Below are 22,996 nucleotides of genomic sequence, written 5' to 3'. Positions count from 1 at the left end.
GTATTTCTGTTCATGAAGTCTTCTGCAGACAGCAGTCATTAACACATCCACACCTGCCTCCTTAAAAGTGTTTCTGATCTATTGAACTTGCGTTTGATGATTTTTTTTTTCAATTATGATGAGAACTCTTCTGCCATCAGCAGTGGAGGTCTTCCTTGGAATACCAACCCTTTTGTGATTATTGAGCTCACCAGTACTCTCTTCTTAATGATGTTCCAAACTGTTGATTTTGGTAATCCTAAAGTTTGGGCGATATCTCTTACTCTTTTATTCTTGTTTTTCAACCTCATAATGGCTTCTTTGACTTTCATTAGTACATGTCTGGTCCTTGTGTGGAAAAATGGCAACTACAGACTCCAAGGTGATCAAAAGCTTAGAGGTAAGCCAAACTTTCATACCTGCACCAATGAAGCAATTAAACGTGGTTTAGTAATCTCAAACTCCTATGAAGCCAAATATCCTAAACATTACACAGTAGTGCCCTGAAATGGGGGAACAATGCATTAAAAAGTGCTGTAATTTCGACATGGTCAAACCAAAATGTATACAAGTAACCTTGAATGAACTCTGGAATGTGCACTTTAATCAGATGTGAATTGTTTGATTACAAATTTAAAGCTGGAGCACAGGGGCAATAAAAGAAATGTCTTTGTCTCAAACATTATGGAAGGCAGTGTTTGTGGTTCAGTTGTGTGTCAAATCATCTCTTTTGCCTGGAACGTTGACTTTTGATTAAACATGATTGATTGGTCTTATGGAGCTCTCTAGTTTCATAACCAAGTGGCTGGGTCTCAAAAGACTAACTTGGGCTGCATCCGAGTTGATCCTCATGCCAGTAGAGCACCAAAAAGCTACCTGTAGTGTAGGAGGTAATTTAATATTCATCAATTGAAAGTGTGGAATGAGGGTGAAGTCTAGTGGAAATGAGTGAGTTAAATAATCTAGTTGTCACTGAGGTGCTGGTACCAATCCAGGTGATGCCCTCCAACTCGGTGGGAACCGGTTTCTGCATAATTTTGTGGTGCCACATTGAATGGTGAGTTTATATTTAACTGCAGACTAAAGGAAAAATTCATCAGCCAGAAGACATTTTCAGCCAATATCCAATTATCTAGCCAATTACCCTCTTGTTTCACTACACATGTAATTTGTAGTCACCATTTAAATAATCAGATTAAATAAAGTATACATGTATTTTCTCTCTTGCTAGTTTGCCATTTAGGGGTTAGTTTCTGAAATGATTGCAATTAATGACCAAGGTCTTAAAAGTTTGTTTTAGAATGAATACTGGTGATCTTCAATTTGAAGCTGAGGTAAACTCTTGTACATCCATCCTGGTGTTTAAAAAAAAAAATAATTGAAACTATCTTTCTGTCCATGGTGGGAAATTTGATCTGACTCCTGTAGAATTTTTGTTGCTGGAGACCCTGAGTGAGAGACTTAGCTCTGAAATTAACTGCACAAATCAAGTTAGTGCCTTTAAAAAAAAGTGACAAAAGAAAATTATTTTATAAATAATAATATAAATGTCTAATTATCTGAAATAAAACCAGAAAATACTAGGTATATTCAGCAAAATAGATAGCATTCAAGGAGAGAAGAACAGTTAATATTACAGACAGATAATTTGCTTTTGGATTTTATTTGCAGTATAACCCCTTTAGCAGCTGTTTGAATAAATTGTGTGAAACAGCAATAGCTTCGCCCAAAATGAAGAGCTGGTTGATGCCACTCGCCGTTGGGGTGACTCTCTTAAAGTGTCTCCTTATCCCTGCTTAGTAAGAGTCGCTCCGGTCAGAGGCTTTATCTGGGCGTTAATTATCTGTAATGTTACTGTTTGTCTTTCGGGTGGCTCCGTGGATGGGGAGGAACCTGAATGTACAGTGATGGTTAAATTTTTTCAAGCAATGTGACTGAAAATAAAGCAAAGTCCTTTAAGGTTTGTATATTCATGGAAGTCAAGATTGTTCAATGTAAGTACAATAGATTATTTTTGTCTGTTTAAACTGTTTATTCTTAAAGCAGGGCGGCACGTTTAATGTAGCAATTAGTGTAACACTGTTACAGCACCAGCATCTGAGTCCGAGGTTAGAATCCAGCACTGTCTTTAAGGAGTTTGTATGTTCTCCCCGTGTCTGTATGGGTTTCTTCCAGGCACTCCAGTTTCCTCCCATCCTTCGAAACTTTCTGGGGATCATGGGTTAATTGGGTAGCACAGGCTTATGGGCCGAAAGGGCCACTTACTGTGCTGTAGTCAAGTCAAGTTTATTGTCATTGTACAAGTACAACCTGAAGAAACAGCATTCTCCGGTCCTCTGTACAAAATATGCAGACACACAACCAGACATAACACACACATGTACAAACAATACATATGCAGGACAAGTATTTCATGAATACAAATAATAAATAAATAAGTAGATTTTGTTTTGTGCATAAGATAGTCTTGGATGGTCAATGTGAGCAGTTCCTTTGGTTCTTCAGTAGTTTCACTGCCCGTGGGAAGAAGCTGTTCCTCAGCCTAGTGGTGCTGGCTCTGATCCTCCTGTATCTCTTCCCCAACAGGTGCAGCTGACAGATGCCGTGTGCAGATAGAAAGGGTCTTCAGTGATTTTGCGTGTCCTCTTCAAACAATGATCCCAGTAGATTACATCTATGGGAGGGGAGGGAGACTTCCGTGATCCTCTCTGCCACTCTTATGGTCCTGTGGATTGACCTCTGATCTATTTCTCTGCAGTGTAAATGAGTAAATTAAAAAAAAATACCTGGGCATTGTAACTCACAAACAACTAGAAAATACACATATCCAACATCAACAATGGCAGATACCAGGAACTTTACTGTTTTAGATGTGGCCACCCAAAATTTAAATGCATGAAGCTTATTTATTCTCAGAACTTTCCAGTTCCATGTTTACAGTCTTACCCCCACCATCCTCTTGAATCCCGGCTCTGATGCCTGGTTCTCATGAACCAGTCACCTGCAGCCTGCATGGGTCCCTCAGTTACTGAGTCCTTCGCTGGTCCACTGCCGTGGTCACCGCCCCGTCTCCTCTGCTTCTCCTTCTCAACAAGGGCTATACTTCCCGTTTCTGTCGCTCTGTGTCAGTCCGCTGCTCCCCCGAAGTTAGGCAATTGTTGGCACAGACGCCACCATCTTGGGCACAGACCTCCACAGTTGCAAGATCTTTCTTAAAAATATTATTGACTCCTTTAACAGACCATTTAATGCATGTACAGATCCGCTGGCAATAGGGGCAGGTGGTTGACCCCCTCAGAGCAGTGCTGTGTCTCCATTTTATGCTCTCTCTTGGTCCTCACCAGTGGCAGGACTACATTACAGCAACTCTGGCAGCGCCACCATTGTTTTTCCTAAACCCTTTCAATCCATATATCTGTCCAAATGGCTTTTGAATGTCAAAATTGTTCCAACTTCTATAGTTTCCTCTGGTATTGTGTTCCAGTTTTCGACTTGTCTCTGAGTGAAAAAGTTTCTGCTCAGGTATCTCTTAGATCTTTCATCTCTCAGCTTAAACCTGCGCTCTATTGTTCTATAACCATCTACCCAGGGATAAAGATTGAGAGCATTTACTTTAATCATGTCCTTCATGCTTCTGTAAGGTTACCATGAGGCCTCCTACGCTCCAGGGAATAAAGACCTAGCTTATCCGGTCTCTTCCTATAATTCAAACTCTCAAATCCCCGTGACATGTTGGTGATTCTTTTCTGCATCCTTTCTAATTTACTGATGCACTTCCCACAGCTAGATGACCACACTGCATGTACAAATCACAAAAGCCTTGTACAGCTGTATCAGTATGTCCTAACTCTTGTACTCTGTACCTTGCCAGTGTGCCAAACACCTTCTTCACCACCTTGTCCATCTGAGTTGGGGAAATGAATGCATCAAGAATTGGATATCCTGAGCAATTTCTTCCATAAAATGTAGTATTAATCTTTGTCAAGTATGCTCTGATGAATATATCTGGCAATATAATCTTTTGTATATTATAGTACAACTCCGATTATCCGAAATGGTCAGCGCTGAAAAAGTTTCGGATAAATGAAGATTTCTAATTTGTTTTGGATTTCAGAGAATCTGATTTTGGATAATCGAGTGGTACTGTACTTTCAAATGAAAGTTTTGTGACCTCGTTGATGTTCCCTGCAATCTCATAGGTATCTTATTTAGTCATCTGAGAAATATTTACTACTGTTGACTATCTGTTTCAACATTTGCTATGTATCATCATGGATAAATGGTTCAGACCTCTCACAAGCGAGTACAATTGTTAGGAGCTCCTTCATTTGCATGTTCTGTTTCTATTTCTATTACTGCTGTAGCGCACATGCATATTTTTGTCTACTCTGCATTATTGTTGCTTTTCTTGATGATTATATTATCTAAGAACTGCTGTACCAGTGACTTCAGCATCAAAATTTGCAAAGCTACATTTTAAAACTCTCGCCAGAGTTCCTCTTGTTAAATATGTGAGCACCCCATCAATGGCTACGTGTGAATATTTGAACTCTGAGCTACTCAGCTCTCGAGCCTAATAAGACCATGGTTGATCGGATTGTAACTTCAACTTGAGGCAGCATGTTTAGTGTAGCAGTTAGCGCTTTGCTGTTACAGCACCAGCGACCCGGGGTCGAAACTGGCACTGTCTGTAAGGAGTTTGTACATTCCTGTTGTCTGTGTGAGTACCTTCTGGTTCTCCTCCCACTCTTCCAAAAAAAATTGAGTGTAATTGGGCAGAAGGGCCTGTTGCTGTGGTGTATGTCTTAAAAAAAACCTCTCTCCATTCCCATCCATTTGATAACCTTTCACATTTCTTCTCAAATCTAAAGGGGTAGCTGGTTAACATTTTTCTTCAATGGCCTCTAAGAGTGTCCTAAAGACTCATGACCCTCTGATCAAAGAAAATTCATCATCTCTCTTTCTGAAATGTGCTGTAGACTCTTATTTTAAAACACTGATCTCCAATTCTAGATGAAAGAGAAACCTACCTTGTTGGATTTCTGCCACATCGGAGTCAAAATAATCTGCTGGAGGACCTCAGTGGGTCAAGAAGGATCAGTGGGGGTAAAAGAATTGTTGACGTTTTGAGATGAAACACATCAGCACTGAAGAAAGTTGTAACAGAACCAGTGAAAAAGAGGAAAGGGTGAGAGGGGTGAAGCTGGAGCCCGACACAGGATTGGCAACCAGAAGTGAAATGTGGTAGAGGAGTGGCAGATATTAGACAAAGGGGGAGAGAGGCAAGGAAAGCAAAGAGGTCAGGTGGAGGAAGGTGAGTCATGCAGGATGGAGTGGGTTATTAGAAACAAGGTTGCCAGTGTTGGAATATGATAACTGGAGTTGGTATAGAGACCAGATGGAACCAAAGGGAGGTGAAGGGATAGAAAGCAGAAGAATCCAGTGGAATGATGGGGGTTGGTGTCCTGCCATGTCGGTCTGTGTTGGTATCTTCAAACTTGCTTTAATTTTGGCCTCAGCGTCAGCTTGCTGCACCTCTGATAAATGCATCAAAGTATTTTCACAGTCTTCAATTGCTTCTTCTAATTTTTCTCACAAACCCACAACCACAAAGTTATTAGCATTGAACTCCTGACAGGTGCCGAAAAAGTTATTCAGTTTGTCTATATATGACTGGAATTCTTTTCAACATCCAGAATCATAAAAAACTTCAGTACTCTCTGTCCATGTGCAGTTATGCTATCTGCCACTATTGGTGGAACTGTGCATCTGTGTGGAGTATCTGGATATGACCTCTACTTGGGATCCAGATTGAAAAATAAAATTAAAAAAAAATACATACAACCTAAAACTATTACTGAACACTGTGCAGAATGACATCACAATCTTTGTTTATGCTTTAAAAAAAGTCTTCCTTCAGGTCCTGAAGGTATCCAAAAGAAAATAACTTGAAACAAAAATGTTAATCTGGCTGTTGGAGATCCCCTCCGTCCTTTAACTTGTGACTCCTATTCATGTTTTGACAATTACAGCGAGGCACTTGGCATTAAAAGTTACAGGCTCACCAGAAGCTGAGTGCAATCCATGGGCCTCCTCAAATTCCAGTTTCACTGTAAGCCCCATCCGCCTGCACTAACTGGAGGGGATTTAATTATTCATCTGGCATAATGGGCGCTAGAGGATGAGAATTGTGTGAACCTGTGTGACAGAGATATCCTCTCTTGACATGCTGACAGGGACATGAAAATCCACAAATCTTCAAGAAAACTATATTCCATGTGTTCCTTGCCCTGTAGCGCACACCAATCAGCATAGAACTAAGGAGTCATGCATGGAATTCCTGAAAGGGGACCATGCTAAGAGTTCAGTGTAACACGATCCTCTTCCCTTTCTCTCATGTAGAAGCTCTTTAAATACTCTGTCTACAGAGAAGTATTTAAGAAGAATGCAGAACCCTGGACACTTTACCTTTGGGGATCTACCATTAAATACAGGATAACAAAGCTTGGATGTAAAGGAAACATAAAGATTGTAGATATATGCAGACCTTCCTGCCTTCTCAAATTTTCATTACTTTAAGAGGCTCAGCTGTGGGGGGAAAAAAATCATTATATGGGCACCAACCCAAACCAGCTTCAGCTGTGATTATGTGGACCCATTGGCAGGGACAACATTATTTTATTTCAATTAAATGCATTCATTAAAGAGCTTTGCAGGCACTCACATTGATAGACGTGTCAGTGCTTACAATTTACATAGTGATGTAATTGCCAACAAGATAAATGGCAAGAAATATTTTCAGGCAGTGCTTGAATTGCAGAAAGCTCTCAGCATTATGTTAAAGTGCTTATCCATTTAATTGGACCATATAAGCAATGACCTCTATTAGTGTCGGCATTTAATGGGAACCTGAGCTGATCATTTTGACGAGTAGATGTTCTGCATTTCTAAAGTGATATTTGCATAAACACCATCACCACTTATAAGCCTTCAATAATATCTTTGTCATCGATATTGGCAGAACAAAATGCAAAAAGATCTTAATCTTGAATGAACACATTCCTAGAGAAACTTAATCAGTTTTGCAGATGATCCCACTGATGAAAATCAATCACTGTTGTTGGTTCCTATGCAAGATCAAGTGACTGATGCTGGAGAAGGAGATGGTTTTGATGGAAAGATGGTACAGTAGGCAATCTCACACAGATCTTGAGCTATTATGAGTATTCCACTGTGTTATGCTGCCAAATGAATATGCAGCCAGGGTCACTAGGAGCATCAAGGCCTTGAAATGACACATGCTGCATGTATTATTAATAACCAGTCAAATTTCCCATAAACATCGTGACATTAGCCAAAGAGTAATATAATGGCTTACACCCCTGCAGAAATGTATTCCTTATAGTCCCAGCTCAAATAAATATAATTTCTGACAATTTACCTCGCAATTCTCTGAAAGGGGCATGAGACCTTTAAGTCTGTGTTGTCCATCACTCATTTGCGAGTGAGATCGTGGCATGTAGTCTTTACCATTGCGATGTTTATGAAGGTGGCTGATTAGACTAATTTGGGCTAGGGAGTTCCTGTCACAAAGGTGTAGAGAGGGTGTGGGATCAACGACACTTGATTTTCAACATTGCCTTTTCCTCTTTGCTTCCTCTGAATAAGCCCCACTTTTGCACCACCAAATGCACCACTGGGGCAAACATTTTATTGTACTCAGTGGTGCTTGTCAATGTGGAAATACTTCAGGGATGAACAAAAAGAGTCTGAATCTCCTTTATTGTCCATCACATAACTGCTTGCCCTCAATCAGTTCTCCAGTTTTTGTTTTGGTATTCTATCATCAGGTGTCCTCCTGACATGTCCTGGCCATCTGATCTGGGATTATTTCAGCTGTGTGTTGATGCCAGGGAGGTTTGTTTCGGGGCAGAATTTGTGAGTCTGGAATCTTTCCATTTGATGTGAAACATGTGGTCGAACTCTGACATGTCTCCCTTTAAGGCACACTTCACAGAGCTGCTGGATGTTGGGAATAGCATGGCTGATGCTCAGGAGGAAGAGAGCAACTGGACTGACCTGGCATTCTCAACAGCTATTCACAACCATCAGCAATGATTTGGATGAGAGAACCAAGTGCCAAATGTGGCATTCCTGAGTTTGGTAATAACTCAAAACTGGGTGTGGTTGTGGGGGAAGAAGCAACAGTTGCAAAACAATTTGGTCAAGTTGGGTGTGTGAGCAAGCTGTACGTGGCAGATGTGGAATGGTGTGATAGGCAAAAGAGAAAAGTGGAACATTTTTATGGGCTAGTTGCACTCATCTGGACTCGACAACAAATTCAGCAATTTCTGGAATCTCATTTTTTCTTTTTTTTTAAACTTTATTTAGAAGAATTTAAACAACTTGCAATCCAAAACAACAGAAAAAGAAAAAATTATTTGTATATAAAAAAAAAACACAAAAACCCTGACCACCCTCCCACCCCTTCAGCCAGCCCCCTTAAGGGGAGGCAAATATAAAAATAAAACATAGAATATATACAGTATTTCAAAGTGTTTCTAAATTCATATATTCTAAATAAGGAGACCACATTTTAACAAAAAAAGAATTATCATGCATTTCATTTTTTTCCATAATAATACGTCATTTTTTTCCATAATAATACAAGTTCTCAATTTATTTTGCCAACATCCTATATTAATCTCCACATTATCTTTCCAAGTACTAGCTACACATTTTCATGCTACAGACAGCACAAAACGCATGAATGCAATTTGAAATTTATCTAACTGCAATCTCTTCAAAGAAACCATATAGCCCAACAAAAAAATAGATGGGTCTAATGGCAATTTAGTTTTAAATAATTTTTCCAAAACCAGCTTGATTCCTTCCCAAAATGGTTGTATTTCAACACAAGACCAAATGGCATGTAAAAAAGTTCCAGTACATAATCCACATCTAAAACAAGAGTCCAAATTACTAAACCCATATTTTTTCAATTTCTCTGGAGTCAAATGTAACTCGTGTGTTTTAAAAAAAAAATTAACCATTCCATTTTGCACATTCGTCACTATTGTCCCAATTATCTTCAGGAAAAATATAAATTAAATCACTTGCCCATTTAGTCCTAGATTTCTCCCATTCCAGTTTATCTATACTTTCCTGTAACAATTGATACATATACAAAATATAACCTTTCTTTGGTACAGAGGAAAGCAAAGATTCAAATTTCATTAACATAGGTTAATTCAATTCTTTACCATAATTATCTTTTATCAAAGCTCTAAATTGATAATACACAAATAAAGAATTTACAGATATATCAAATTTCTCCCTCAATTGATTAAAAGAAAGAAACTGGCCTCTTCAAAACAGTCCTGAACTAATCTTTATACCCTTAAAATTCCATTTCTTTAAATGATTATTGAACATTGAAAAAGGAATAAGCTGATTATAATATAACGGAGTTTGAATTGATAATTTACCCTTTGATCCTAAAACCATATTTCTTTTAACCCATATCTTTAACAAATGTTTTAATACTGGCATATTACATTCCCATAATAAGTTCACATTCCACTTAAATATAAACTGATGCAACTCAACTTCGGAAATATAAGCCATTTCCATCTTCGCGCTACTTGGAGGCTGATCCATATCCATCAATCTGCTAACAAATTTCAACTGAGCTGCTTAATAATTTTGAAAATGGAGTAACTGCAATCCACCTAATGCATATTTCCATGTAAGTTTGTGTAAAGCTACTCGTGCTAACTTTCCCTTCCATAAAAACTCATGCACTGCTCTATTCAAATCCTGAAAAAACCCTTTGGATGTAAACATGGTATCGACTGAAACAGATATTGGATTCGAGGAAAAATATTCATTTTAATACAATTTACTTGACAAATTAATGTTAATGGTAGATCTTTCCATTTAATCAAATCCATTTTAATCCTTTCTAATGAAGGAACATAATTTAATTTAAATAAAGATTGATAATCTGCATTTACTATTTCTCCTAAATAATTAATTCTATCTGACTATTTTCATTTTATAATATTTTTATATTCTGAATAATCTCCTTCCCCAACTGGCAATATTTCACTCTTACCCAATTTACTTTATATCCAGATATCTCTCCAAATTTCAACAAACAATCTTGTTTCAAAGATTGCTCCGGTTCTGTCAAATACACCAACACATCATCTGCAAATAAATTAATCTTATATTCATCATCCGCAATTTTCATCCCTTTAATCTTATTCTGTCGTATTGTCTGAGCTAAGAGTTAGATAGCCAATGCAAACAAGGCTGGTGATAATGGACAACCTTGTCGAGTCGATCACATCAATTTAAATGATAAAGAAATTTGACCATTTGTCACCACCCTAGCAATTGGATTTGTATATAGAGCCTTAACCCAACCAATAAAATAAGGGCCAAAGTTAAACTTCTCTAACACCTTAAATAGAAAATTCCACTCAACCCTATCAAAAGCTTTTTCCCCATCCAATGCAACCACCATTGGATGGTTGGGTTGCTGTCTAACATTGACCAATGTTATCAAACTAAGGATCTTATCCGATGCATTTCTATTTTTAATAAAGCCTGTTTGATCTATGTGTATCAACTGAGGTAAATATTAGCAAGTCTATTCACTAACACTTTCGCGATAATTTAATAAAGAAATAGGCCTATACGAAGATACTTTCAATGGATCCCTATCTTTCTTTGGAATCACCGTAATTATAGCACTCGAACAAGATTCCAGTAACAACTGATCCTCTGTTATTTGATGCAATACATCTCCAAATACAGAGGATAAATCTTCATAAAATACCTTTTAGAATTCAGCCGAAAATCCATCATCCCTTGGCGACTTCCCATTCGGCATCTCCTGTATAGCTTCTTTAATCTCAAAATCCATAAATGGAGCTTCCAATTCCTTATCCTCCTCTTCCCCCAAAACAGGTAATTTCAATTTAGATAAATAAGATTCAATAGAACCAACATCCTGCTTTCCCTCAGAAGTATATAATTTTTGGTAAAATGAATAAAACTGATCATTGATTTCCTGAGGTTTAGAGGGAATATTAAGGGAATTGGAAAGGGGAGCAATATTTTATAGTAGTGTGATATATTATTAGATTGAAGAAATGTCTAATTTGAATTTTGCAGCTTTTAATGTTCAGGGTTTGAATAATCCAATTAAGAGCAAATGAGTTTTGGCTCATACAAAAAGAATGAAAATTGATATTGCTTTTTTTGCAAGAAACGCACTTGACCGAAAAAGAACATTTGAAATTGAAGAGAGAGTGGGTTGGTCATGTGTTTTCTTCTTTTAATTCTAAGGTGAGGGGTGTAGCGATTTTAATTCATAAGAAATTACCGTTTGAATTGTAATCGTTTGAAGGAAATGCTGGAAGGGTTTTGATGGTGAATTATAAAAAAAATTTCTGAATCATGGACTTTGTTAAATATTTACGCACCTAATGTAGACGATGAATGGTTCATGTTGGAGGCTATTTTATTGCTAAATCAGGCTAATGATAATATTTTGGTTGGGGGAGATTTTAACTGTGTTTTGGACCCTTTATTGGATAGATCTCCAAAAAGTATAAGGAACTCTAAGGTAGCAACACAAATAGGAGCTTTGATGAAAGATTTGAATTTGGTTGATGTTTGGAGAGTAAACCCTACAGAGAAAGACTTTTCATTCATCTCGACATGATTCATTTTCTAGAATAGACTTTTTTTTGGTTTCGGCACACTTGCAAGGTGGAGTACCACAGGCTGAATATAAAAGTCGGGTTATATCGGATCATTCTATGTTATTTTTCTCCTAAGTCCAGAAGTGGTACAATCGTCTTATAGATGGAGGTTTAATACAATGCTACTAAGGAAACCAGAGTTTATTACTTTTGTTAAGGAACAGATTACTTTGTTTTTGGCTGAGAATGTTAATTCAGTACATAGTAATTTTGTACCGTGGGACGTTTTGAAAGCATATTTGCGAGGGCAAATTATTAGTTATACTACGAAAGTTAAAAAAACAATATGTGGCGGAAAGTCTAACATTGGAGAAACAAATTACTGAGTTGGAAAAGGAATTTCAGAAAGATGTTACAGAAGGTAAAAAAAACTGCTTTAATAAAGTTCAAATTACGTTATAATACATTACAAACTTATCAGTATGAGCATTTAATTTACCAATCTAAGCAATGTTATTATGTATTGGGTGAAAGAGCTCACAAGGTATTAGCATGGCAATTAAAAACGGAACAGACATCATGAACTATTAATGCTGTTAAAAATAATTCAATAGTTACCTATAAACCTCAGAATCTCATTTTTTCTGTGTAATATATTTAGATATAGATTTGCACATAGCAGTCATTTCAAGAATGAAAACACAAACCTGGAAAACTCCACAGATCAGGCGACTTCTGTGGAGAGAGAAGCAGGGTAACATTATGGATTGATGACTTTTCATCTGAGCTGGGGAAGAGAAATGAAAAATGCTTGAACTTAGAGAAACATTGGGGGAAGGGCAATGGAAAGAAGAGAGGAAACTGTGTGGTTTACTCTTCAATCGGAGGCTAATTTCTACCTTCCCTTTTTTGTTGTCCTTCCTCCCCACCCTCACCAACCCCACCTTCCACCAACCTGCCCTACCTTTCCCTGAAACTTGGAACTTGGAACTTTTTCACTTTTCCTTGAGTTTGAATGAGACAAGTGATGATAGTGTCAAACTCCCACAAAGTGGGAGTTGGACCCTGCCCTGATTTGTTCTCTGCCATTGCAAAGATCGCACTACTTGCAGTAATGGTGTGAATTTGTAGCGAGAGATCGTTAAAGGCTGCAGCTGTACTGTGAATTAAAATGCTGACAGGTTTATGAAAATTGATATTTTCTTGCAGCTTATGAAAGCATCATGTTCATTACTCTTGAATTGTGATATTTTTTAAAAAATGATGAACCTAAATGCCCTTGCAGATTTAGCATTGTAGTACATGCCCAATATGGAGCAGATGAAATATGCTCGCAGTGGGACAGCAGTATGGTTGTCTGGGTTGACTGTCAGGAATAACCTAATATCCTCCACTTTCTCTGGCAATAGTATTGTCATATTGTGGAACCCTTTCCACAAGGACAAGGGGATGGAATTTCTATTGGAGGTTAAAATTAACAGAAACATAAATAGTAATGCAACTATTTCTAGAAAAGCATTACAGATCAATTTTTACACATCACCTTCCTCTGTAACATTTATAAAGTACCAGAATGAGTGCATGATCAGTCATATCTGCATGAGCTTGGAAGTGGGGTTAACCAGCAGGGCCATGTGCTGAACAGTCTCATTCTATGCCGTGAGTTTCTGTGATGATGTTAGGTTAAAAAATGTTGGCATCTGTTCCAACCAGCCAATTTCTTGCGTTGGTTTCTAGTAATACTAAAAATATTAGATTTCCAGTCAAATTCACAGATGCCATTTGAATGTTCTTGATTTTGAATTATTTATTTGCTTGGACCCATAGAGTGCAGCATTAAAACAATGCTACTGCAACAATGAAGGAATTACCACTATTATTTTCTGCAAGAGTTACTTTGAGATCCTGAAGTCCCTGTGGACATTTATGAGAGAACCTGTAAAAATTTCCTTCATTGTGCCCAACATTCTTGTACGAGGAAATTATATGTGAATTGAAAAGTCTAATTTTCCCTCTGGGCCTTCCATGTACCTGACTTACTAGTGCACAGAAGAACACAGCTGTTCATGCTAATGTCAGCATGTCGAGATATAGCTTTCATAGTCGGACAGGCCTTGCTTCGCCTCTTTCTTGACAGAAACCTGCTTGAGCCTTCTCAGTCCTTTTTAAGTAATGATTTTATCTGGTCCTCCTTTGCTACCCAACCAAACTCTGAAATGATCCTTGTATGGTAACCCCTGTATTCCACTGACTGACAATCATGGGCCCATTCCCAGAACTCCAGTCACATTCCCATCAACAGATTGCCATGTCCCCTTTCAGATTTTAGATTTATTGTCAAGAGTACATACATGGCATCACATACAACCCTGAGATTCTTTTTCCTATAGGTGCAGCAGAATTACCACTCATTGTAGTGCAAAAAGAAAACAGGTCACAGTATATAAATGTAAACAAATAAAGAACTGTAAACAGATAATGAATGTAAACAAACTAACTGAGAAAAAGAAAATCAAGTGCACAAGAGCCCTTAAATGAGTCTGATTAAGTTTGTTGTTGAGGTGTCTGATGGTGGAGGGGTAGCAGCTGTTCCTGAACCTGGTGGTGAGAGTCTTGGCCCACCTATACCTCTTTCATGATGGCAGCAACGAGAACAGAGCTTCTGCTGGGTGGTGTGGATCTTTGATGATTGCTGTTGCTCTCTGACAGCAGCGTTCCCTGTAGATGTTCTCAATAGTAGGGAGGGTTTTGCCTGTGATGTCCTGGGCTGTGCCCACTACCTTTTGGAGGGCTTTGCACTCATCGTGGTCCCCATACCAGACCATGATGCAGCCAGTCAGCACACTTTCCATCACACATCTGTAGAAATTTGCCAGGGTTTCTGGTGTCATATCAAACCTCCTTTCTCCATGATCTTACTAACTCTTTCTTGCCCTAACCTTTCTAATCACCCTTTAATATTCAACCCTCCTTCTCCTTGCCTTGTACCTCACTCCTGACTTTCTCTTTGCTGAGACTTTCCAGAACAATTCTTATCTGATGAAGGACCCAGGCCTGAAGCATTGATCACCCTTTACTTCTTACGGATTCTACGTAACCTGCCGAGTTTCTCTAGCACGTTTGTATATTGCACGAACTAAGATTCAGCAGACTTTTTTGTTTAGCTAGGACCAGTTTTGCTCTGGCTTGCTCATAGCCGTGGCAAGGTTTTGCTCGTACCTTGATGAAGGGCTCGTGCCCAAAACATTGGATATATTATCTTTGTCTCCAGTCGATGCTGTGGGGTCTGCTGAGTATTTACTACAATCATGTTGTATACAGACATTCTTTTCCCACAAGGTTCTCTGTCAAAAGCTCATGATTAATGGTTACTTTTCCAAGATAGTGCAACAACAAATAGTCCAAATATAAGTTCATCAATTATCTTAACTTTTTTAGGAGAGAAGCAAAAGGGGAGTGCTTTAGGTAGCCTTAAACTGGAAATCTAATGTTTTGGAGATCTCTAGGTTCAATAAATTCCTTTGAGCCAAAACAATTCAAACACTAGCTGCTCTCCTACTTGTGTCCCACTAAATTGGCCGTTCAGGGACTCGGGATAGGAATGGGGGTTTGGCTTTCCACACTTGAGCACTCCTGACTGGAACACTGAATGCTTTCACACTTGTAAGGAACCATCCCCTGGGTTAGGATTGTTTTACCTTCTACCGGTGACGTCATGATGCATCAAGTGATGGTGAACCTGCCCTAAATCCTGATCAGTGTATTACATTTAAACAAAATTAATCATAACTAATTTTATAACATAATTAAGCTTTATGTACAGCATAGTATGAGCCCTTCAGTCCCTTATAAACCTTTATAAGGGACTGTCGGAAAGTAATATAAAAAATAGCAATAGTGGACAATTTTTAAACAGTGTGGGAAGATTGGTAGCACAATGTATAAAGACTGTGGGAAAGTTAGTAGCACTATTGCACACAATTTAAACAGCATGGGAAAGTTAGTAGCGCTATTGTGCACGATATATAAATGCCGCAGACCTGCCCTCCCAGAATTCTGTGTGGCAGAGAAAGGGCTGTATGCATGGCTGCATGCACGGAGCACTCCAGGAGGGGTTTCTCTGCTGCATGACATTCTGGGAAGTCAGGCCTGCCATCGCTTTTTTCCCTTGGCCTTTATAAATTTTGTGCTCTCGGACTACCAACTTTCCCACGCTGTTTAAAAATTGTCTACTATTGCTATTTATTCTCTCTCTCTCTCTCTCTCCCCCTCCCTCTGCAACTTTCCCATGGCAAAGTTTATACCTTCATTTTAATTATTTCTTCCTTCATGTTCCTGCACTCACGTTAAAACTTGGGTTATTTCAATTCCACAATGCAATTACCCATTCTACACTTGCCTGATTTCAAGGTTGCCGTCTGCAGACGCCGGGGTTTGTACTAGGGGTTGAGGCCATCAATTATGTCATCTGACGCCAGGATTGAGACAATTTTTCTTTCACATTAGACACTTTAAAGACCGATTAATTCCTGGGACCACTTGCAAGAATGAAAGGGGCTAAAATGTGATTGGTATACACACTGGTAGCAAAGGAGAGATTTAATTATAATAGCTAAAATATAACAGCAGTAGCTGTAAAATAGGTAAATGTATACTGATTTAAGCTGTTAAAGTATCTATACCCAGTTAGTAAGAGATAATTCCCTCTACTACTTCAGTCTTGGTAGTGGGGAGCTCAGAATCATCAGCCCAGTACTTCTGAAGTGTGGGTCTGGTTGCAGCACAGAAGTTTCCATAAAGGAAAACTGAGGGGCTTCTGTGTTGAAATAACTATTGGGATTGCAGTGTTGATGGTTTGAGAGACTATCTGAATAGTATTGTCAAGTTTTCATGTTATATATACTTTCACCAACTAATCCACTCTATCCGTTTGAAGCAGGAAATGTGTGAACTCGTTGAGACTTGACACCAACCAAATGAGTTAGAGGATAAGTTCTTTTTCAAGAGCAAATATCTTGCATCATCTATCAAACAGCACAGTAATCTTTTATCTTTTAGTAATTTCTTGTTCTTGGATACTTACAGTATCATTTTCTGATTTGTTTTGAGATCGCCAGTGAAGCTGAAATATAAACCTTTCTTTCTTCTTTAGACTTGAATGCATGAAGAAAATTGCACAAGTCAATTTGTGTGCACTGCCTTGTTGAAGTAAATAATGAATGGAGACTTTCACATTTGCAAACATTTTAACGATAAATCTTTTCTCTTCACAGTCAGTCCAAACCTCTGAATGCGAGCAAACGGAATCCGTCCCCATGTTAATAAATAATGTGAAAATGGAATCTTCCATGCTGCTTGGTGATCTGAAGAAAGATGCACCAGTGTTGCTAAGCAACATTAAAATGGAACCACCAGAGGAACTACTTTCAAATGATGACTTCCAGCCACAGACAGAACCTGTTGATTTGTCCTTAAATAAATCTAGGACCTCACCAGTGGCACCACTTGTTTCATCATTTCCAATCATTACAGCAACGTCTTCATATTCTACGTTAGACATTTCACCCAGGGGACCAGTCAATGTTACTTCAGCCATCCCAGCAGTGTTATCACCAGGCTCTATCTTGGCCTCATCGCAGGGAGTAGGAGGTCAGCAGATTCTGCACGTCATACACACTGTGCCGTCAATCAGCTTGCCTAGGAAAATGGGAAACCTCCAACACTTGCCTGTGGTCGTCCAGTCATTGCCCGTGGTCTACACAGCAGTGCAGCCAGATGGTGTGGCGTCGTCAATCACTGTCCCTCTTATCGGGGACGATGGAAAAAGTGAAGGAGCAGGTAAGAAAGATGATTTTGATTTTTGATTAATTGTTCAATCAATTAGACAGCCTGCAAATGTTGATGCAATGAACTTGTGCCCCATAGCGATGATACTGATTTAGCAATTGGTTATCTTTCCATACGCAGAGCCATGTGACCTTGCTGTGGTTGCCTAGCCTTGAGGCATCAGTCAGTCAGCTGGAGATTTAGGTAAAACTTATCAACTCATGTCTTCAGGTTTAGCTGAAACTGGAACTTGAAGTTCCTTTAAATTTGTAAGACATTCTAGAAATCAATCCATTCAGAATTCTGGAAGTCGTTCCTTTTGTGGTCGATTTTTTTTTTTTTGCATTTTTCTGCACAGGTTTTAAAGTAAAGGGAAGTGGTGGAGCTGCCTTCCACCTCTGAGAGATGTAAAGATGTTTTAGGATTTTTGCCCTTATTTGTGGTATTCTCAGAAGTATTTGGTGTTCCTTTTAAGCAAGATAAACCGATTACAGGTTCTCCTCACCATACTGTGTAAACTGCAGCAATTCACTTGCAAATCTGCGGGAGTCATTTACTGCATCTGGTGTTCCCCTGGTGGTCCCTATCGGAGAGACTGAGCACAGACTGAGAGATCGCTTCACTGAGCATCTTTGCCCTGCCCATCACATAATAGGGATCTCACAGTGTCAACCCATTTCAATTCCCCAACCTGTTCCTGTGCCAACATCACGTTCCATGCACTGCCAGACTGAGACTACCCCCAAATTGGAGAAACAGCACCTCTTATTTCTTCTGAGCACATTCCAACCAGATAGCATTAATATCAACTACTCTGATTTCCATTCATGCCCCCACATCTCTCTCCTTAACCGTCTCCTTTCCTCTAGCGATCTCTCTCTCTCTCTCTCCCCCTTCTTTATCTGTCTCTCCCTTTCCCTGTCTCCTTTCCTCTAGCGATCTCTCTCTCTCCCCCTTCTTTCTCTGTCTCTCCCTAATCCTCTCCTTTCCTCTAGCGATCTCTCTCTCTCCCCCCCTTCTTTCTCTGTCTCTCCCTTTCCCTATCTCCTTTCCTCTAGTGATCTCTCTCTCCCCCCCCTTTCTCTGTCTCTTCCTTTCCCTGTCTCCTTTCCTCTAGCGATCATTCTCTCTCCCCCCTTCTTTCTGTGTCTCTCCCTTTCCCTGTCTCCTTTCCTCCAGCGATCTCTCTCTCTCCCCCCCTTCTTTCTGTGTCTCTCCCTTTCCCTGTCTCCTTTCCTCTAGCAATCTCTCTCTCCCCCCCCTTTCTCTCTCTCCCTTTCCCTGTCTCCTTTCCTCTAGCGATCATTCTCTCTCCCCCCTTCTTTCTGTGTCTCTTCCTTTCCCTGTCTCCTTTCCTCCAGCGATCTCTCTCTAACCCCCTTCTTTCTCTGTCTCTCCTTTTCCCTGTCTCCTTTCCTCTAGCGATCTCTCTCTCTCCCCCCCTTCTTTCTCTGTCTCTCCCTTTCCCTGTCTCCTTTCCTCTATCTCTCTCTCTCTCTCTCTCTCTCTCTCTCTCTCTCTCTCTCTCTCCGCCCCCCCCTTCTTTCTCTGACTCTCCCTTTCCCTGTCTCCTTTCCTCTAGCTCTGCATTGATGGAGCACACTCCTCACTCGATCAATGCTCACTTTTCCTCTCCTGTCCTCTTATCCATATCCAACTATGGCCTTTTACTTGTCCTCCTCATCTTCCAGCCTTTTTATTCAGACAGCTACCTGCTTTTTCCTCAGACCTTGGTGAAAAGCTCAGGCCTGAAACAATGGTTGCCTCCTATGGACGCTACAAGACCTGTTGAGTTCCTTCAGCATTTTGTGTTTTTACAACAGTAAATGTTTTTGCTTTGGATTGTCTAGCAAAACGACAAGATTGTACGTTAATTGAATGGCATCTCTTTGGATAAATATTCCTGTACCATTGCCTGACCTGGTTATTGGTGGAGGTGCGCACATTTAACAACCATTGAAATCGTAGACATAAGAAAACAAACTCCTCATACAAAAGATCAAGTGATTTTTTTAAAAGCGATTATGTTATTGTGCAACCTGTAAGAGCAAACACTGTTTGATCAATAGCCAGTGAAAAATTAGCACTACTTCCCCAATTGCTCAACAAATGTATTCAGGGAACAGTGCTGTCGTATAGGCTGATAAGGTCCCAAGTTCAAACCCCAGACTTTTACGAATCTCAGTAACTATGGCGGTAGGATTGTGTGGTTGGCCAACAGGTTACTGATTAGGAAAACAAATGATTAATCAGGATTTCTGTTAAGTAAGATTAATCTTGTAATGGCCAAATATCTTCTAAATTCATTCAAGAGGAATCTATGAAGAATTAAAATCTAGTATCAATAAAAGTGCCATAGAGCTGTTAAGGCAATGTAACCCCCACTGAGATTAAGGAACTAAAACTTTGAGTGCCTTCCATTGATTCCGTTTTTATAGACAATATGATGCATTTAGTCAAGGTTTGATCTGAAAACACACCAAAATGTTGAAGGACTCGCCAGTCTTTTCAGCGTTCATAAAAACAAAAGGTAATTTAAATTAAGACATACAGCACGATAACAGGCAATTTCAGTCCACGAGTCCATGCTTCCCAATTTACACCCAATTAATCTACAACCCCCGATACGTTTTAGACAACAAAATCTTGCTGCTGAACAGACCTGAATTCACACTCTAGATCACCAAGTTATTTCATCATCTTGCGCTTAAACCACTTACCAAGCAGAAATGAGTGAAATAGTTAATCCAATGGATAGCTTCAGGATGTATCCCATAGAGCTCGGATGGCTGAAGGAAAACGTGAAACTTCTTCTACACTTATTTCGTTCATGCAATAGATGATATGCAAAATAAGATGAAAATTTTAGACATGCAGCATGGTTACAGGCCCTTTCGGTCCACAAGCCCATCCTGCCCAATTGACTTACAACCTCAGGTACGTTTTGAATGGTGGGGAGGAAACCGGAGCTCCCGGGCAAAACTCAGCAGACACAGCGAGAATGTACAAACTCCTTATAGACAGCATAGGATTCGAACCCCAGTCCTGATTGCTGGCGCTGTAAGGGCATTACGCTAACTATGCTGCCCCATATTTCAGGCCCGGGCCCTTCTTCATGGAATAAGGAGTATGGACCAGAAGGAGAAAGTCTCAGAATTCAGACACTGCTGGCTGGGGGAGGAATCCAGACCAACAAAAGGTGTTCATTTAATATGATAAGGGGTGAGAAGAATTTATTATGTTTGTGCCAAAGGAGACAAGGAAGGGAGAGAGACATAGGTGGGGGAAGGCGACGGGATAAGAAGTGAGGGGGGGGGGGGTGTTTTAATGAAAGTCAGAAAAATCAATATTAATGCCATTCGGTTGGAGGGTGTCCAGTCTGAAGATATGGTGTTGTTCCTCCAATTTGCAGGTGGTCTCAGTCTGGTAGGTACTGAGTCCATGGTCTCTTGCACTGCCAGGCTGACACCACCCCCAAATTGGAGGAACGACACCTCATCTTCTGACTGGGCATTCTCCAACTGGATTGCATTAATATTGACTTCTGAGTTTCATTAAACACCCCCACACTTCTTCCCCTGTCACCTTCCCCCAGCTCTGACTTCCTTCAGCATTTTTGGGTTTTTACTATCCAGCTTACAGGTGACTCCAGCCTGACACCGACTGTTTGAAGTAGCAATCTATTCAGTTGCTTCAAAACCAGTTTCAAATGGTTAAAAAAAAACAGTCAATTCAGGGTCACAGTGGTTGGGCAATAAATGTAAGCTTTGCCAGCAACACACACATCCCAAAAGCAATGGGGCATCGTCCAAGACTTACCAGTCTTGGACCTTACTTCACTAAGACTTGATGCTTCCTGGGATGGAGGAAAGAACTTTGATGTACTTTGGAAAAAAATTGTTAGTTGAAATCTCAATAGTTTAGGTTCATTTAACTAAATTGCTTTTCCCCCCCTTCCCTGCCACCCCCCCCCCCTTGTCTTTTCTTCTCCCTCCCCACATTCAAATCCAAATGTGGAAATTAAACCTCCTTTGTCCTACTCACTCAATGTAAACAGTTAAATATCTGGATGTCAGTAAAATGACCATTAGCAAGTTGTGAAGGTCCAATGTTTCCTAGTCTAATTATTAAAATACCTCTATTGGCTCTCTAAAATTGTGTGTTAGGCCAACCAAAGCTTCAAATGTTCAAAAGCTTACTCTAAGCCTTCTGTGTTCTAACCTTGCAAGTGTTAGGAGCCAAAGTCATCTGGAAAGGAGAGTTTTGATGTATTGACACCAGAATAACTACTTTTGAGTTTTGCTTTCTAATTGGCAAACAACTGTCTTTTTTTTTAATTGGTCAATCCCAGAAGAATAAAGCTAATAACTGTAAAGGGAATTAATCTAAATATTTGCAAAGTCCAACTGCATTGTCATTGTCAGTTTATTTTGTTTTAAACAGAAGCAGTACATTATCACTTTTAGGAGTTCACATAATTATTGTGAGTGTGACAACTTTGCAAAGTCTTTTGCAACCTTTTTATAAAAATGCGTCATTTATTTCTATTTTAAGGTGATTTGAATTGTAATTTACAAGGAGATATCCCTGCTTATACAGTACAATTATTTAATTATGGGCATTCACATTCCTTACAGCTACAGAGTACAAGGGAAGATGTTATAATTATGGTTAGTCATTTATCATATTGCTTAAGTTTTCTATTTACATTTTGGGCAGAAGCTATACCAATCACTACAGATTATTGATGTGCTACTGAAGGTCTGTTTACTCAAATTAAAGAACAGCTATTCTTAAAAGTAAACTCTGTTTTAAAAGGATATATGTTCCTCAGTGCTAACAAGTGAATGAGATAGTTTTGACTCAATAGGGCACCCATGCTTTTGAGTTAGAGGCTTGTGGGTTCAAATTCAGAGATCAGTGGACAATCTAAAATCACACTCGAAATGTAAAACGATGTTTAGAAATTGGCCTGAGTCAATTACCTGCTGTTTAAAACAGCATTACCCATTTCGCTCTTGCCGTATTGAAATATTAAAACATGAGTCCCTATTTGAAACTGTTGGTGGCTTCCTTTGTGTAACTATTATTCTGTTTCAAGAATGAACATAAACGACAGAATCTGTGACATTAGGCTACAGACAGACCAGAAGAAGAAAATCGGACCCCAAACACCTTGAGCCCAAGTGCAATTATAGCAAATTTCCCCTCAAGAGTCATTGGCCAAAAATGCTAGAAGTCTTCTCCAAAAAAAAACACAAGTGGTTCTTTGGTCATCAAATCATAAATTAGCATAAAATGGGAGAAAGCTTTTTGACTAAAGGGATGGCACTGAAAATGTTATTTATCCAGGCTTTCAATAGTTAATTAATAGGAGGAATGGTGAGGCAAGATATTTAAGTCAGAGCTGTGTGAGAAGCTAATAATATTTAATTTTAGTCAAAGTCAGGTCTTTTATTTGCTTCATTGATTTA

The 22,996-nt window shown here is 39.3% G+C and overlaps 1 protein-coding gene across 15 annotated transcripts in view; it reads left to right on the top strand.

Moving 5' to 3' along the window:
- The window catches only part of LOC138740512 (Krueppel-like factor 8), a 151,173-nt gene that overhangs the window by 101,092 nt on the left and 27,085 nt on the right, over positions 1-22,996 (top strand). For 12 of the 15 annotated variants that reach the window (XM_069893252.1, XM_069893257.1, XM_069893255.1 and 9 more), the window contains 3 exons: positions 16,970-17,534; positions 20,622-20,744; positions 22,160-22,192. In XM_069893252.1, the coding sequence (XP_069749353.1) occupies positions 16,970-17,534; positions 20,622-20,744; positions 22,160-22,192 (721 nt within the window). The remainder of the gene's footprint in view (positions 1-16,969; positions 17,535-20,621; positions 20,745-22,159; positions 22,193-22,996) is intronic. The other 3 variants (XM_069893253.1, XM_069893256.1, XM_069893259.1) reach the window with 3 other exon arrangements.

The sequence above is a fragment of the Narcine bancroftii genome, chromosome 8, assembly GCF_036971445.1.
Source record: "Narcine bancroftii isolate sNarBan1 chromosome 8, sNarBan1.hap1, whole genome shotgun sequence".
NCBI lineage: Eukaryota > Metazoa > Chordata > Chondrichthyes > Torpediniformes > Narcinidae > Narcine > Narcine bancroftii.
The sequence above is the reverse complement of the archived record's forward strand: the minus strand, read 5'-3'. Positions and strand labels throughout refer to the sequence as shown.